Source organism: Elephas maximus, chromosome 4 (genome assembly GCF_024166365.1).
Source record: "Elephas maximus indicus isolate mEleMax1 chromosome 4, mEleMax1 primary haplotype, whole genome shotgun sequence".
Taxonomy (NCBI): Eukaryota; Metazoa; Chordata; class Mammalia; order Proboscidea; family Elephantidae; genus Elephas; species Elephas maximus.
Window position 1 is genome coordinate 74,303,157 of NC_064822.1, and position 14,674 is coordinate 74,317,830.

The 14,674-nt window shown below is 38.2% G+C and overlaps 1 protein-coding gene across 4 annotated transcripts in view; it reads right to left on the reverse strand.

Annotated features, from left to right (window-relative positions):
* Nucleotides 1-1,455: 1,455 nt before the first annotated feature.
* EPS8 (epidermal growth factor receptor pathway substrate 8) overlaps nucleotides 1,456-14,674 on the reverse strand; it is a 210,915-nt gene continuing 197,696 nt past the window's right edge. For 2 of the 4 annotated variants that reach the window (XM_049882554.1, XM_049882552.1), the window contains 3 exons: nucleotides 5,916-6,096; nucleotides 4,878-5,007; nucleotides 1,456-2,873 (listed from right to left, as the gene is read on the reverse strand). In XM_049882554.1, coding sequence (XP_049738511.1) covers nucleotides 2,760-2,873; nucleotides 4,878-5,007; nucleotides 5,916-6,096 — 425 coding nt within the window. In that variant the 3' untranslated portion in view covers nucleotides 1,456-2,759. The remainder of the gene's footprint in view (nucleotides 2,874-4,877; nucleotides 5,008-5,915; nucleotides 6,097-14,674) is intronic. The other 2 variants (XM_049882556.1, XM_049882555.1) reach the window with 1 other exon arrangement.

Sequence of the window (14,674 nt, forward strand, 5' to 3'; positions counted from 1 at the left end):
CTGCCCCAGCCTTCTGCCTGCAGATTGTTTTCAAGCTGTGGTACAACGCAGGAGAACCCACATGGAGTCCAGTAGACTCTCTAAGTTGAGATCTGCACAGTGTTCATAGAGTCTTCAGCTAAGTATTAGCTGCACACATATGAGAAGACTGCCTAAGGGTAAGGAAAGAACCGCCTGAGAGGATTAGAAGAAACAATTCTCAAAGTTCACAAAGGACTAGAAAGAGTTTTTATTCCCACCTGTCAGAGTGGAAAACATTGTAATTCATGTAATAATAAGTTGAGTACTCAGAAGAGTTTTGCCTCAGTATTGGGGTAAAATTAGCCCTACAGTAAATGCTGCTCTAGTTCAACCTAACAAAGCTTAAAAGAAAGAAAAAAACTCTTTCCAAGTAACTTAACAGTATCACAAAAAAAAGCTCAATAATATTTACAGAAATTCAAAAATATCTAGCCCCTAACAAGGTAAAATTCAGAATGTCTGGCAACCAATTTAAAATTATCAAGCATACAAAGAAGAAAATAAGACCCATAATGAAGAAAGAATAACTCTATTAAAACTAACCTAGACATTACAAAGATAATAGCATGACTAAACAAGGACATTAAGATACATTTTAACTGCATTCCTCACATGCCTAGAACCAGCCTCATCGTACCCACTCAAGGGATTAAAGCACCAACTCGCCAGCATGCTGTCCTCAGAGGTCCAAGTCCAGTTCCACAGACTTCCTGAATTCTTTTCAAAATTAATGAGGCAACGGCACCAGCTTTGCTGTGCCCCTTTCTCAGAGGTCTATTGGCTTTGTAGGGTCCTTCTTCCAAACTTCCGAGAAACCCATACCAAACTGCTTACATGTCTGGATGCAAACACCGTACAGTCTCTTCTTCAAGCTTCTAAATTCCATTAATCCTAACTCTTCTCTGTCCCCAGAGCACTAAAGTGGTAAATGCTTTCTGCAATTACTATCTCTGTGATACTTTAATTTTGCATAAAACATATGCATAAATTATACTAATTCTTTTAACAGGTAAACTACACACTGGGTATTTTAACTTTTCTTTTGTCTTATCCCTACAGTTTCAAACATTTTCAATAAGGGCTAAGTTATAACTGAGTGTCAGTGCTTATGAGTTAGGGAAGATTTAAAATGGTTCTTTTTCTTTCTTACCACTGTCCCGCTTTGTCAAGGGGCAGTGTTATGGATGGACTCACAGATGGAAAGAATTCCCTCCTGATCTTGGGAAAATTAATCAGCCCTACAAACCTAAATCGCCTCATCTATAAAAATACAACTTACAGTTATTGTAGACATCTAATAAAGCATCTACGTGGCAGCACATAGCAACCATACATGTTGTGTAAGTATGTTTTTACTACTGTGACCAACTGACTTGACAGCAGAAGGAAAAGATGATGAAATGAGAGATGGGCAGAAGATAAAAAGATTGAAGAAAGTATTCTAGTGTTTCGCCCATTCAGAAATAGACTAGAAACTAGTTAAAAAAAAAAAAAAGTGAAGCTCTGTTTCTCCCGTTCCACCCAACAGTGGTACCCACTCTACCAAAGATCTTTTTTTTTGTCAAAGAGACAGAAAACATTTATTGACATACAGCAAATACTGTTTATTGCAGACTTTCCAGCTGACTCATGTGAAAAAGGCACTATGAAAATTAATGAATCTAGGCAATCTCCCTAAATGGATTTATGTTAAAATATACAACATTCTTACATAACATCTATTTTATATATGTGAAATAATACAACACCTAATGACAAAAATCATGTTTCCAAAAATAACATTTGTTGACAGTTAGGTATCTTTCTTTTCTGTATCTAGGAATCTTTCACAGGATTAAAATAGGTGTAAATTAAGTGCTTCTCATTACAAGAAAAACTTGACACAGATAAACACATTAGGTGGCCCCAATTTCTTAACTGCTTATATCAGTATCCAGAACTGAGGCCTTCATTAAGCAAAATACTGTAACACACATCAATGCAGACTACTTTCTTTTGACAGATTTTGAGTAAATATGACCTTTTTTCCACTTGTGCTTTCTCATATATAAGAATACAGTATACATAATAAGCAGAATATAAACAAAATCAAAATACAAGCTATACAAGGAATTACGATGAACAGAGCCATGATAAATTAAATGTCTTGGGAATGCTCCATAGGTTTCTATTTGCATGTTCAAGGCCTTGTACTTAACAGTTCATTCAAATGTTTTAATTTTTTTTTAAACTGTTGGCATGAAGAACTTTAAATTAATCTAAATATTCTATCATTGAGTATGTCAAAAAAGAGACCTGAGAAAGAAAAAGTTAGCCTAAAGTAAGCTACGCTCAAAATGACAGACACTACATGACAGCCCAAATTGAAATTGCTTAGATTTTAAATCATGGGCAATATCTTTGCTTTGTTGCAATAAATAAACTCATCATTGTTAAAAAATTCCTGATTATACACTGAGATGTGGATAAAATAGTAATTCAATAAAGAAAACCTCACCTTGGTGAAGTAGGCAAAGTATTTCTCAAGGTCGAAAAATTCAGTTTAAAATTTTTCAGTTTTCATAAAAATAATGGGCCCAGAAGCAAGTTCTCTGCTTACTCAGGTTTGCATTGTTTCTTTATGGTGATAAATTAACTGTACCAAGAAATAAAAATATGACCTTCCCTTCATGGCTTCTTAAAACAAAGCACGTTGGAATAATGCCAAGAATAATGGAGTTCAATAACAAACAAACAAATTAGTGACTGCTTCCCTCATCAAAAGATTCCACTCCTGAATCACTAGCAGCAGCACTGATTTTTTCCTGTCGTCTTCGCATAATTTCTTGCAACTCGGAGCTGCCACTGTTATCCTGAAAAATAAACATGGTTCAGACAAGATGGTTACTGGTTTGTGTAGGATACACTTCTTGTAATGAAATACCTCAGGGTAAAAATCCTTCTGTGTTTTTCTTTTAATATCTCTTGGGGGAAACTGAAGGCTGCCCCTCATGCAAGTAATGCTTCTGGGCTTCACTAACATCACATTGATAATTTTTTTTAATTTATAAAATGTCTTAAGGCAATTCATCCCACATACTTTTCACTTAAACATGATAATGATAAATCGACAATACATGTAGAACGCTTTGGATTCCCTGGGAGAAAGAGGATGTGTGTACACTCAATACAATATAGATGGTAAATTATCAAAGAACCCTCTTTGATCTCAAGCAAGATACTCATCTCCCTTTAAAAAAAAAAAAAAAATCTCCCTTTAGGAGATTTTAAATCAGGGCCAAATAGAATGCGCTGGGAATATGCCAAGTTTCCCGTCATCCAGTTCTGACCCTCTGATATCATGCTGTTTTTTTCTCTTTTCCCAGCCCTACCTACGATCCCTCTGCACCCTCCTTATTCCACTTTCATCCACAGAGGTCTCTGGCAACTCAGGGGATTTATCTAAAAGAGGAAACTAGATGAAAGAGAAGGGTGAGGTGGGAAGGTGGCTGAGGAGTGTGAAGAATCTCAGACAGCCAGCCTCTGCCGTGATTCACATCCAGAGGAAAAGGCAGCAAGAGACCATGATGAAATGGGTGTTGAGGGCAAAGGGCAGTGTTGGGCAGTTCTGTACTGAAAAAAAAAATTGCAAATTTTAGGAATATGGAATTTTCTATCACACCTTTAATAAGACTGAACCCTGGTGGCACAGTGGCTAAGAGCTCAGCTATTAATTTAATTAATATAAATACTCTCAGCATAATTAGAATGTATAACAACACAACTACTTCAGAAAAGATATAGTCCTTACATATAACTTAACACATGGAAAGCAATCATACCAAACCCTAAGGTCAAAAAAAAAAAACCAAAAACCCATTGCCATTGAGTCAATTCTGACTCATAGTGACCCTGGTAGGAGAGAACTGCCCCATAGGGTTTCCAAGGAGCAGCTGTGAGGATTTGGACTGCCGACCTTTTGGTTAGCAGCCAAACGCTTAACTACTGTGCCACCAGTAGGGCCCCAAAATAAATGTTGTAGGAAAAGCTTCCAAGGGAAGCTAAGAATGGTTACAGGGCTGTATACATGTAGCTATTTTAGTCTGGGTTATTAATTGTTGAATTTAGATTACATGCCTATAAAAGGTAATTGTGTATCCATTTTACTCCAAGGTCTATATCCTTTTAAGTCCAAGTATAATTTTCATGAAAGTTATTAAGAGCTGTGAGATGTAACAACTAGAAACTGCTCCCCTTACACAGCTTGTTTGAATTAAAGCACAGTGTTGGAAGTATGGCCAACCTGGAAAACATCAGCTCCCCTGATTTCATACAGACAACAATGACTAGGTTCTTATTCTTAAAGGTCTCAATTTTCAATAATTCTTACCTAATCTTTTCCCAATTATTTAGGTGTATAACGAGGCCTCAGACACACAGCCACATGTTTAAATCCTTATAACCTATCCTATTAGAAGCTCTGAACTGAATACTAAGAAGAGGTAAAAGAGTTCTGGCCTCTTACGGTATTTACTCACTCAGAAGTGAATGCCCATTACTGTGTCAAAACTAAAATGCCTACAAAACTAGTTACTGCATATACAATTAAAACATAAACCTTTTTGTTAAATGTTCAAAACTGTATGTTCAAGCTTGCTTTTGCATGAGCACTTACAACAAATTAATCCCCCTGCAAATGGCCATTAAAGATCTCCAGCAACAAATTATACAAAAGCTGAATCAAATTTCATTCAGTTCTGTAAGAGGGGGCATTGGCCAATAGGGATGTATACAGTGGTTTCCAGGGCTTTCAACAATTTGCAGTTCATACTCTTGACTAATGCAGAAAAATATCACCTTAGGTTGACAAGTCATACCTCTAATGCAGCTTTTTGTACAGTGATTTGGCTAAAGACTCTGGCCCCTTCAGGGCAGACTGTCCTCAGTTCATCCTTATTGAGAGAGAAAAGTTGTGCACCATTTAATACTCCAAGACTATTGACAGTCCTAAAAAAAAAAAAAATGTAGACTTAAAAATATTACCTAGAAAAAAACAAAAGAAAATTTTGTGGTCCTGCTAGTAACCTCTCTTTTCTAGTGTTCTAAAAACTGAAAATCTTATTAAATGGCACTAAGTGCTCTGTCAGGACAATGACAAAAGAATTTCATGACGATGGCCCTGAGGTGATACACGATCATTGATTATAGGGTATCAGAAAGAGCAAATTGGGTTCAGTATCACTATTGTGCATCATATTTAATTCTAATTCCTTGAAATGTGAACAATCTGAACAAAGAAGGAACAGATCACATTTCAGTAACCAGGCATTTGACTAACCAGTGTACCTCATTTTTCAATCATCCTGGGTAAATGAGTTTTAATATGTTAAGATCTATATTCAAATAGTTCACACCAAAAGCACATAAAATGTTTATAAATTATTAGATTATAGGTAATAGAGCTTTACCATGTGTTTACTAAAGGAAAAGTATTAGATTATAATCTACGACAGGTAAAGTTACCTATTTTTCATTTGCCGGAGATACTAACTAAACCCTGCAGCAGAAGGGAAGATGATGCTCTATGGCCTGCAGGAGAAGGCCATAATCCTGCCCTGTGTAACCTGAAGAGAGAAAGAAAGCTGGCCGGTCTCAGAGCTGCTATTTGCTTAAGTGATGAAGGATGAACAGATACCCCCAATTAGAAAATGGGGTGCCACCAAATGATAGCTATTTCTGCTGTTTTTCCCAGTTCTTTTTAGCTATGAATAGCTATAGTCATTTCCTAACTATGGAACATAGTGCAGTCTGGGCTCTATTGTTTTTTAAGAGTCATCTGTGACATCTCAGGGACCAAAATGAGAACAATCCATGATTTACATACAAAATTGTAAACTGTTCCCAGAAAGACTTACACGGGGTTGAATCCCTTCGACTGTAACCATGTCTTCACATCCTCTGGCGTGGAGTCGTAAGTGATGTTGATGACTGGCACATTCTGCCGTGGCACATGGAACTTCTTCTGAGCAGCGCTCCGACCAATGGTCAGCCTGTGGATGAGCTCGTCCTGCACTTCCTCCATCTGAGATTTCCTTCCTAGACACCAACATGGAGTAGGTGATTTTTGAAAATCCCTAACATTATGTCACTCCCTTTAGAACACCAATCCTAATAATTCTTTGACCCCAGGAGTATTTACAATCTATAGCACCTCTTTCCTCAATTTCATCCTTATCCACTTAAAATTCAACGATCAATTATTAAAATCACTCCCTGACTCTCCTCTTCTCTCTTCATTGTACTCATCTGGCAAAACTCCAATCCTGGTTAAATCTTTTTGACTATCCTATACCTGCACCTGTGCAGCTGAATATAACAGAATCGTGCTGAATAGTCACATGTTAAATTCATGACCATGAACCTCACCTAGGCTGTTAATACTCCCTGACAATCACACATTTCCCTAGCCCAGTGGTTCTCCACTAAGGGCACTTTTGACCCAGGTGACATTTGGCTATATCTGGAGACACTTTTGGTTATAACTGAATGGGGAGAGTGCTACTGCCATTTAGTGGGTAAGAGGCCAGGGATACACTAAACGTCCTATAACAAGAGAAGTATCTGACCTGAAATGTCAATAAGGCTAAGCCTGAGAAAACTTGTTCCTAGATCATATAATCTTCCACTGTCTTAGACAAGTATTTATATCTTCTACTTTCTCTGTAAACCTCTAACACTGATTCCCCAATAGCTTCCTTCCAGTTTTCTGCTCTGAGATGATGATCTCATTTTCTAATTTCTAAATAAAATGAAGTTAGAAAGGAACCTCCATAATTTTCCTTACCATATCTCCTCATCTCTTATCCATATGCTCTGCCTTCCTTCCTATTACATTATCGAGGAACAGTTTTCATGCTCCTAAGGCCAATCCGTCCCAGGTGTGCAGGAGACACCAACGTCCTCTACCCGTACAAACACTTTGACAGCATTTCTCCTCTACTTTTCTTACATCATCAATTTTCCTTCTTTACTGAGTCATTTCATCAGCATACATACATGCTATTATTTCACAGTTATTTCTCTCACCATTAAATAAGACCTACTTGGCCCCGCGCTCCTTTCTACCTACTGTCCCACCTATTTCTCTGCTCCTCTTTTAGCAAAACACTATGGAAAACTGTCTATAATTAAAACCAGCTGCTGTCAAGTGGATTCTGACTTGTGGTGACCCATCTGTGTGTCATAGTAGAAGTGTCCTCCACAGGGTTTGCAATGGCTGATTTGTGGGAAGTAGACTGCCAGGCCTTTCTTCTGAGGCACATCCGGGTGGACTTGAACTTCCAGCCTTGCAGTTAGCAGCCAAATGCATTAACCACGTGCACCAAAAAGGGGCTATTAGCTGATTAAAATTCTCTTATCTTCTTTTAAACTCACTGCAATTTGGCCTTTGCTCTGATCTCTCCACTATACTTTGCTAAATTCCAACGGTCAATTCTCAGTCATTATGCTATTTAACCTATCAACAACACTGGAAGCAGGTGATTCCTCCTTGAAATACTTTCTCCTAATTTTACTCCAGTTTCACTGGCCGTCACTTGAAGATCTTTTTCTGAACCTTCTCATCTCCAACCAAGTAATGTTAAAGTGCTCCAGGGCACAATCCCTGCACCTCTTCTCTGCCCACATCCATCAATGACCACACCTCGTCTCGTTTAAAATCTGATAACCACCAAAATTATTTCTCCAGTCCAGACTGTTTCTCAGAACTCTAGACCCATATTTGCCAACTTGTTGTGTGCTGTCGAATCAATTCCAGCACATAGCAACCACATATGACAGAGTACAACTGTCCCAAAGAGTTTCCTAGGCTATAATCATCACAGAAGCAGATCATCAGGTCTTTACTCCTGTGGAGTAGCTCGGTTTGAACCACTGACCTTTCCGTTAACAGCTAAGTGCTTAACCATTCCGCCACCTGAGCTCTGAATGCAAACTATCTATTAGGTATATTCATTTGGACGTCTATTGTTGCTGTTGTGAGTTGCCACAGGGTCGATTCCAATTCATGGCCACTCCATGTGTTACAGAGTAGAACTACTCCGTAGAATTTTCTTGGCTGTAATCTTAATGGAAGCAGACTGCAAGACCTATCTTCCATGGTACCAATGGGTGGGTTTGAACTGTCTACCTTTAGGGTTAGCAGTGGAGCACAAACCATTTGCATCTATTAGATACCTCAAATATAACATGTCCAAACCTGAACTGAACTTCCCAAAACTTGCTTCATGCTAGACTTCCCAAGTCAGCTAATGGCAATTCTATCTTTCTAGTTCCTGTGGCAAATAAACTTGGAGCTGTGCTTGATTCCTCTTTGTTCCATACTACGTCCAATCTATCAGCCAGTCCTGTGGGCTCTACCATCCAAATATATCCAAAATCCAATCACTTCACTCCGTTTTTCTGTTACCATCTTGGTCTGAATCACCAGGCTATTAACTGGTGGTATTTCTGCTTCCATTCTTCACTACCCTACCACTTGCTCTTCATTCTCTTCTCAATAAACAGCCAAAATAATTATTTTAAAATGTAAATCAGATTCTGCAACATTTCTGCTCAAAACTTCCCCCATGTGATCCAAATTACTCAGAGTAAAAAGCCCTACATGATCTCCACCTTTCAGAGGCAACTTCACTACTTTCCTCCTGGATCCCTCTATTCTAGCCCACATGGCTTCCTTGGTGCTCTTCAAATGTCACTCCAGTCTCTTCTGCCTAGAATGCTTTTCTCCCCTCACTTAGCAAGTGGAATGATCTGGTCACTAAGGGAGCTTTTTGTTATTATTGCTTTATGACTTTTTTTTGTTGTTGTTTTCACAGTGAGTACTTTAGAAAGTGTTTGGTGTCCCTGGGGAATACGCAGAAGTGTGAAATAATCAGATAGTGTTATTTCAGTCTAGTATTTATTAATGCCTCAAGTATTTAGGAAACCTTTTGAAAAAGAATTAAAAAAAAAAAGAAAGTAAAGGAGGAAGGGAGAGAGGGAACACTACTGTTTGTTACATTTAACAATTATACTAAATGTAATTAGTCAATTCTTTTAAATACTGCATTACACTACCATGCAACATATGAGTTCATCTCAAAGGAGTAAAAACCGAAAAATATTACCACACTAAAAGGTTTATTCTTATTTACTGACTAAACAGCCACTACATTGCCCACCACCAGTCCACAGCACAGTCTTCTTCCAAGAAGTGGAACGTGCTCCTAGGTTTTGGTTTCCATTTTGAATGTTCTAGAAGACAACCCATCAGACTAGCTTTACACCTCTTTCTCAAATAACACTTCTGATTACAAAAGATTAAACCCAATTCGAAGGCCTAACGTTTCAAAGGAAATGGAAGAAATGCAAAACAACTAAAGCACCGGTATCGTCAAAAGTGATAAATGGAGAATCTTTCTGGATTCTGAGATAAACAAATTTGCATATAAACCGAAAAAAAACCAAACCCAGCACCGTTGAGTCAATTCCACTCGTAGCAACCCTATGTTATACGACAAATAGCTCCAAGCAGCTACTTTGAATAATCGCGGCACAATTAACATTTAAGCAACAGGGGTCTCACTCTTAATGAACTAAAAAACCAAACTGTTGCTGTCGAGTCGATTCTGACTCATAGGGACCCTGTAGGACAGAACAGAACTGCCCCCATAGGGGTTCCAAGGAGCGGCTGGTGGATTTGAACTGCTGACCTTTTGGTTAGCAGCCGAACTTAATCACTGCACCTCCAGGGCTCCTTAAAATAGGCATGTTGGTATTTTTCCTTATCCATGGCTACTTATGAGTGAGTATTCCTTTTTTATGAGTATTTCCTTCCTAGTTGCTTCCAGTTTAGGCAGTAAGCAGGGAATGGAGGTAGCATAACAGGTACACACTTAAAACAGTTGTCTGGTTCTCAAAGGCTGTTGAAAATCCCAACATTCATTCAGAAAACTATCCCCCCAAAAAAGTACTCAAGAAGAAGCTACGAAAAAAAGAAATTTGCTTTATAAAAAGTATTTACTTGATGCCAAGCTATACTTGTGAGATATCTTAAAAAGGAACTTTATATAAGTAAATACAAGGCTTTATCATTTTAAAGAAACAGTACTTGTTAACTTAGGGAGAGTTGTTTATATTTTATACACCAAATGTCATCCTTTTCCTCAAGAAAAACAGACTCAAAAATGATGAGTCACAATTATCAGGAGACTTCTTTATCTTCAAAATATTCTAGCTATGCTTCTTTCCCATTAGGTTATTCTTGGTTTCTGAGAGTGAGACAAAGCACAAACTGTCCCAACCCACAGACTGTTCCAAATGGAGACTGCACGCCTGTGAACTCTGATCCTAGGCCTGGAAAAAACAGTGCCACAGTGTCAAAGAGGACCGCGCTGACGTATCAACGGAGAGAAATGTTATAAACTTGTGGTAAGAAGAAAGAAAGAAACAGTCATTTCTAAGAGGAAATTTTTCCTTAGGGAAATCACTAAAAACATTTATAGAACTTTCTCATTTTAAAACTATGCCTTTAGTGTCTTTTAAAAAAAATAAATAAAAGCATCTTTAAAAAATTCACGTTTAAAAAATCCACATGTTTAAATAATTCAGAAACATACTATATTTTATTATTTTTACACACACACACACACACAGAGAGAGTTGTTTTTTTGCTGCATAGGAAGAAGAGTTACTCTTTTCCAAAACCTCCTTTAACTTTAGTTTTCTGGTGAAGTCAAGATGTGGGTCAGAAGAGTATTTACACTGACTATGCTTTAGGAAGAAGCCCTGGTGGCGCAAACAGTTAAGCACTCAGCTGCTAAATGAAAGGCAGTACGAGCCCGCCCAGCAGCTCCACAAGAGAGACCTGGCAATCTGCTTCTCCAAAGATTATAGCCAAGAAAACTCTATAGTGTATGTCTACTCTGTCACATGGGGTGTCTATCAGTCAAAATTGACTCCACCGCACCTAACGACAACATACTTGGGAGAGAAAGCAATGCATAAAAGTAGGCATGTCCTTACTGCATTTAACCAGAACTTCCAGACTCAGTTAAATAATAGTTCTAGTGTCTTCCTTTTTAAAAATTTATTCTGAATAACCACAACTGAATAGATGGGGATATGATTTACTTACATGAGAAAAGGGATAAAGATTCAATAATCTGGTTTTGAACTTGAATCTCAAGCATCCAATCCCAGCTATAAAGTTGTTATTGTTAGTTGACAGTGAGTGAGCTCTGAGTCTGGGTGACCACGTGGACAACAGAGTGAAATGCTGCCTAGTCCTGAGCCACCTTCATGACTGTTGGTGTGTTCTAGTGTATTGTTGTGGCTATTGCATCGATCCATTTCACTGAGGCTTTCCCTTGTTTTTGCTGGCCCTCTACTTTACCAGACGCAATGATTGTGATACATAGGATTTTCACTGGCTGATTTACAGCAGATCACTGGCCTTTCTTCCTAGTCTGTCTTAGTCTGGAAGCTCCGCTGAAACCTGTCCTCCACCGGTGACCTTGCTGGTATTTGAAATACCGGTAGCACAGCTTCCAGCATCATAGCAACACCCAAGCCACCACAACATAACAAACTGACAGATGGGTGATGGGCTATAAAATTACTACTCAATATATGTACCTGGGGAAAACCTGGTGGCATAGTGGTTAAGTGCTACAGCTGCTAACCAAAGGGTCGGCAGTTTGAATCCGCCAGGCACTCCTTGGAAACTCTATGGGGCAGTTCTACTCTGTCCTACAGGTCACTATGAGTCGGAATCGACTCATAGGCACAGGGTTTGGTTTTTTTTTTAATATGTATCTGGATGTCAGAAATGGGATTTGATATGAAGAAAAATTTGGGAGTCATTCTTTTTTAACAAGATAGGTAGCACTGAAAGAAATGGACTAATCATCTACAATAAAATTATGTTTATATATAGAAAAAAGAATCTGGAACCAGGACATAGAAGAGGTCACTATTGAGAGAATGATAGATAACCTCTATCTGGGCAGGTGTGTGCACCTTATAACATACACACACACATACCCACAGATAACCTTTTATATACTTTTATCATATTGAAGAAATATCATCCTGGCTTTAGTTTTCCAAGAAGTTTTTTTATATTGAGCATAGGTAAAACAAAGTAATTTTATATGACTTAAAAAAAATTTTAAGATTAAATCAAACAGACAAGCCATATACAAAATGCGAATTAGCTTAGAAGTATGTTCAGTTTTCAGATTATTTACACTGCTATTTCCCTTTACTAACAAAGATAATCCAAAGTTGGCCATAGTGTTTTTTCTTTTACTTTATTTAAATCTGATTTTCATAGAAACCATTCACATGAAAAATCAAATTCAAATTTATGAAAATACTAAGTTGATGTTTAAATCGATGAAACCTGAATTTGGAGAGCAAGTTTGAGACTATTAGCAGGTGATTATATTAATAAGCTAGCATGATTGTGTTTTTGTGTACACATACATACAAATGCACACCCCTATATATATATATGAATAACAAATAAGAATATATATATTCATATATATATGAATAGCAAATAAGAGGAAGAGAAGCAAGAAGATTATGAAGACGACACTGATGATGATGAAAATTATGATAATAGCATCAAACATGTACTGCCTGTTTGTAATATATTAATCTGACAGGGTTCTTCAACCTTGACACTATTGACATTTTGGGCCATATAACTGGCTGTGTAACTGTTTGGGGGGCTATCCTGTAGATGTTGTTGGATGTTGCTAAACATCATGGCCTGTACTCATCAGATGCCAATACCATCTCCCTAGATGTGACAAATAAAGATGTTTCCAACCAAAACCCAAACTCATCGCTGTCAAGTCGATTCTGACTCATAGCTACCCTATAGAACTGAGCAGAACTGCCCCACAGGGTTTCCAAGGAGCAGCTGGTGGATTCAAACTGCCGACCTTTTGGTTAGGAGCCAAGCTCTTAACCACTGCACCATCAGGGTGCCAAAGATGTTTCCAGACATCACTAAATGTCCCTGGAGTTGGGGTGGGGAGGGAGGCAAAATCAGCCCTGGTTGAGAAACACTGTCTAAATGCTTTCTACCCTGCAAAAAAAAACCTGTTACCGTTGAGTCGATTCTGACTCATGGCAACCTTGTACATTATTTTATCTATGAGATTGCTGTTAGTTGCCATCAAGTTGATTTCAACTCATGGCAACCCCATGTGTGCAGAGTAGAACTGCTTTATAGGGTTTTCAAGGTTGTGACCTTTCGGAAGCAGATCACCAGGCCTGTCTTCCAAGGTGCCTCTGGGTGGGTTCGAACTGCCAACCTCTTTGCTAATAATTGAGTGCTTAACCATTCTATGAGGTAGATATATTCTTTTCCCCACTTTTCAGATACTGAAGTATAAGTTGTTAGGTATTAGGTGTCATTGAGTCAGTTCTGACTCAGAGCAACCCTATGTACAACAGAACAAAACACTGCACAGTCCTGTACCATCCTCACAATCATTGCTATGATTGAGCCCACTGTTGCAGCCACTGTGTCAATCCATCTCACTGAGGGTATTCCTCTTTTTCAGTGACCCTCTACTTTACAAAGCATGATTTCCTTCTCCAGGGACTTATCCCTCCTGATAACATGTCCAAAGTTCATGACATGAAGTCTTGCAATTCTCATTTCTAAGGAGCATTCTGGCTGTACTTCTTACAAGACAGATTTCTTCATTCTTCTGGAAGTCCATGGTATATTCAATATTCTTCACCAACACCATAATTCAAAGGCATCAATTCTTCTGTCTTCCTTATTCATTTTCCAGCTTTTTGGATACACATGAGATGATTGAAAATATCTTGGCTTGGGTCAAGCACCTCTTAGTCCTCAAGGTGACATTTTTGTTGTGAACATTTTAAAGAGGTCATTTACAGCAGATATGCCCAACATAATACATAGTGTGATTTCTTGACTGCTGCTTCCATGGGCATTGATTGCAGATCCAAGTAAAATAAAATCCTTGACTTCAATCTTTTCTTGGTTTTTCATGATATTGCTTATTGGCCCAGTTGTGAGAATTTCTGTTTTGTTTAAGACTATAGTCTTTGATCTTCATCAGTAAGTGCTTCAAGTCCTCTTGACTTTCAGCAAGGAAGGCTGTGTCTTCTGCATATCATAGGTTGTTAATGAATCTTCCTCCAATCCTGATGCTACATTCTCCAGATAGCCCGGCTTCTTGGATTATCTGCTCAGCATACAGATTGAATAAGTATTGTGAAAGGATACAACCCTGAGGCACACCTTTCCTGATTTTAGACCACCCTTGTTCTGCTCGAACAACAGCCTCTTGGTCTACATACAGGTTCCACATGAGCAAAATTAAGTGTTCTGGAATTTCCATTCTTTGCAAATATTATCCATAATGTTATGATCCCCCACACAGTCAAATGTCTTTGCATAGTCAATAAAACACAGGTAAACATCTTTCTGGTACTCTCAGCTCTCAGCCAATATCCATCTGATGTCAGCAATGACATCCTTCATTCCATGTCTTCTTCTGAATCCAGTTCAAATTTCTGGCAGTTCCCTGTCATTGTAATGCTGTAATTATTTTTGAATTATTTTCAGCAAAATTTTTAC